Genomic DNA, 3319 nt, shown 5'->3' on the forward strand with positions numbered 1-3319 from the left:
GGACTGTTGAGTCAAGGCATGCACCAGAGGCATGGGGTCCGTGTGAATGATGAAGGGTGTACCTTCTAAGAAATGGTGAAAGTGGCAGACAGCAAAATGCAGTGCCAGCAATTTGCTGTCGGAAGTAGATTAGCTGGATTTCACTGAGGCAGTTTTCTACTAAAAAATGCTAATGGGCAGGGCTAGCCATTGACTACCTGCTCAAGTACTTCACCAATAGCGATGTTGCTGGCATCAGTGGAGAGAAGGAGAGGCGCATGTGGCTCCGAAAAAGTGAGAGCAGCATCAGTTAATAGGGCATTCTTTGTGTTGCAGAAGGCCGCTTCCTGAAGGGAACCCTACTTCAGGTCTTTTGGCTTACCCTTGAGGGAGGTGTAGACGGGGACAAGAGTGGCAACGATGGCTGGCAAGAACTGGTAATAATAGTTTATTAAACTTAGGAATTCTTGCAGTGCTTTGAAGGTTGGGGGTGTGGGGAAGCTTTGAACAGCTGATACCTTCTTAGGAAGGGGGTATATGTCTTCAGAAGTGATGTATAACTCTAAGAATGATACTTTGTTGGCGCCAAATGTACACTTATCATATCAGAATTCAAAGCCATTCTGTTGTATGCTGTTAAGTACGATGCATAGGTGATGGAGGTGTTCCTCTTTGGAAGAAGAGAACACAAGTATGTCGTCCATGTAACATATGCAGAACGGGAAGTCCCCTGAGATTCTATCCATAGGGTGTTGAAAAATGTCCCCAGCATTACAAAGGCAAAACAGGAGTAATTGAATGTGTATTTACTGTAGGGGGAGGTGATGGCTGTCTTATTGATGTCTTCTGGTTTCATGGGCACCTGATAATACTCCTTCAGGAGGTAGAGAGTGGAGAACACCTTCTCTTTGTGCAAGTAGGAGATGTTTTTGATGTTGGGGAGCTGGTAATAATTCGTTTCTGTCCGCATTTTCAGACACCTATAATCCTCACAATGACACAGGGAGCCATCCTTCTTAAGGATGATATGGAAGGGTGATGACCACAGGCTTGAGGCCTTTTGGTAAAGGCCTATTTCTTCCATTTCGGCTAATGTTTGTTCAGCAGCTGCCAAATGATCCAGTGCCAAATGCCTGAATCTGGCAAACACCCTCATTTTAGTATGGTGATAAATGCCGTGCTTGGAGGGAACCGTATGCGTTTGGCGAAGTTCTGGGCGGAAGACTTCTGGATATAATGTGAGGAGGTGGGCGTAGGCGTCTGAGGATGCACTGATGTGTAGTGTGAGGTCAGAAGGGCTGTATTTTTGAGGTGTCGATGCATAAGAGCCTGCATTGACTAAAGGTCGATGTGCCACATCAACCAGGTGGTGGAAATGGGTGAGGAAATCCACCCTGATTAATGGCAATGTTACGTCGTGAATGAGGAGTTTCCAATGGTATTTGGCCCTCCCAAAAAATAGTGTGAGCGTCTTGTACCCATGGGTGGGGATATTTGATCTGTTGGCAGCTATCAGGCAGACATCAGGAGGCCTAGAATACGACAAGCACCAGTGCCTGCCAAAAACTGCACACATGTACCTGCATCATGTAAAAAGTAAAGATTAGTAACAGAGGAGGCTACTGCTAAAGTGAGGGCTTACTTACAAGTTATCTGGCCAATAACAATCGTCCACACATTTCATCACAGCAGCCCCAAATCTGGAGTAGTAGTAGCAGAACTACCGGTGATAGGCGTCAGTAAGTGGCTGTAGAGGTTGTTGGTTGGAACGTGAGTGAGGGGCGGCATATATGTGGGTGGTGGACGGCTTTGATGCCACTCTGGCATGTCATGGGGTGGGCATCTGGGTTTTATTGCATTCTCGTCAGCTTTGATCAGTGTTGAATAGTTGTCCTCTTCATCAGGAGCAGTGGCTGTCCACAAAGGTGTCGACTTTTGTCATTATGTCCTTCATGGCAAGGTATCGACATTAGGGATGTCAGTGAGTAGAAGTTTGGGTAAGCGTTGTACCCAAGGGACACTTCCTAAGGAGAGCTTTCCCTGAAGGTTAGAGGCAAGTGATACTGGTCATTTCCCAGAGGATGAGCAAAGCATTTTGATTCCCCAACTGTTGTTGAGAGAGCTGAAAAAGATCGGCTATACGGGTTGCTGACGATGGTGAGTACTGCTCCAAGAGGTATGTTTTGAGGGTGTTGTATGCTATTGGGGCGTCCCCTTGGTTGCAAAGCCAATAGGAGATTTCTAGAAAAGTGTACTCGGGGATCGCTGCGAGGACATAGTCTGCTTTGCTGCATGAGAGTCGTGCCCCTGATGCAAAACTACTCTTCTGCACACTGGAACCAGGCAAACATTTCCCTGCTGACGAAGGGCAATAGTTTCATCGAGGCGGCGTTGGTCGAAAAGTCAGGGTTGGTGAGAGGCATTGTAAAAAGGGTAGGGTGAAGCAGTGGGTGCAAAGGCTGTAAGGAGCTGATCCTTTGGTGGTCACCAATTTACTAGTGTTGAAAGGTAGCTGTTAGGTACTAATAGAGAAGCAAGGTGATTGTAAGTAACTTTATGTCACAAGATAAGGAGCTTATGTACTAACAGTTAAAGGCAATAATGGAAAAACAAAATCAAACAAAGTAAAGCATGAGATGGCAAACTTAAATAGGTTTTTCTATTATCAGTGCAGGAGAGAGTGAGTGATAAAAAACGTAACAGCATTACAGTGTATGAGCGTGTATGAAACAAGTGCGGTACAGTATGTCTAGGTAACACTTCATCTATGCCAATTTCTCTCTGGTTTTGATGGAAATCAGTACTAATATTTTTCACTGTGTAATTTCTATTTTTTTATCAAGAATATTTATCAAGAAAGTTAGCCAAGTTCACAACAGTAATGCTATATTTTATTGAGGGATACATCTATCTATCTATCTACCTATCTATACATAACTATGTATGTGTAAATATTTGTATATGAATATGCATCTACAGTACACATACACAACCACATAAATACATATGCACACTTGCACACACATACATATTTGTATATATATATATATATATATATATATATATATATATATATATATATATATATATGTGTGTGTGTGTGTGTGTGTCTGTATGCATGGACTGTATATATATATATATATATATATATATATATGTCTGTGTGTATGTGCTGTATATATAAAATATATATATATATATATATATATATATATATATATATATATATATATATATATATATATATATATATATATACATATATACACACACACACACACACGCATATATATATATATATATATATATATATATATATATATATATATATATATGTATA

The 3319-nt window shown here is 41.4% G+C and overlaps 1 protein-coding gene across 1 annotated transcript; it reads right to left on the reverse strand.

Annotated features, from left to right (window-relative positions):
• Nucleotides 1-541: 541 nt before the first annotated feature.
• LOC137620999 (uncharacterized) lies at nt 542-1555 on the reverse strand. The gene has a single exon (XM_068351439.1). The coding sequence runs from the start codon at nt 1553-1555 to the stop codon at nt 542-544; it is 1014 nt and encodes a 337-aa protein (XP_068207540.1).
• Nucleotides 1556-3319: the final 1764 nt, after the last annotated feature.

This window comes from Palaemon carinicauda, chromosome 27, assembly GCF_036898095.1.
Source record: "Palaemon carinicauda isolate YSFRI2023 chromosome 27, ASM3689809v2, whole genome shotgun sequence".
Taxonomy (NCBI): Eukaryota; Metazoa; Arthropoda; class Malacostraca; order Decapoda; family Palaemonidae; genus Palaemon; species Palaemon carinicauda.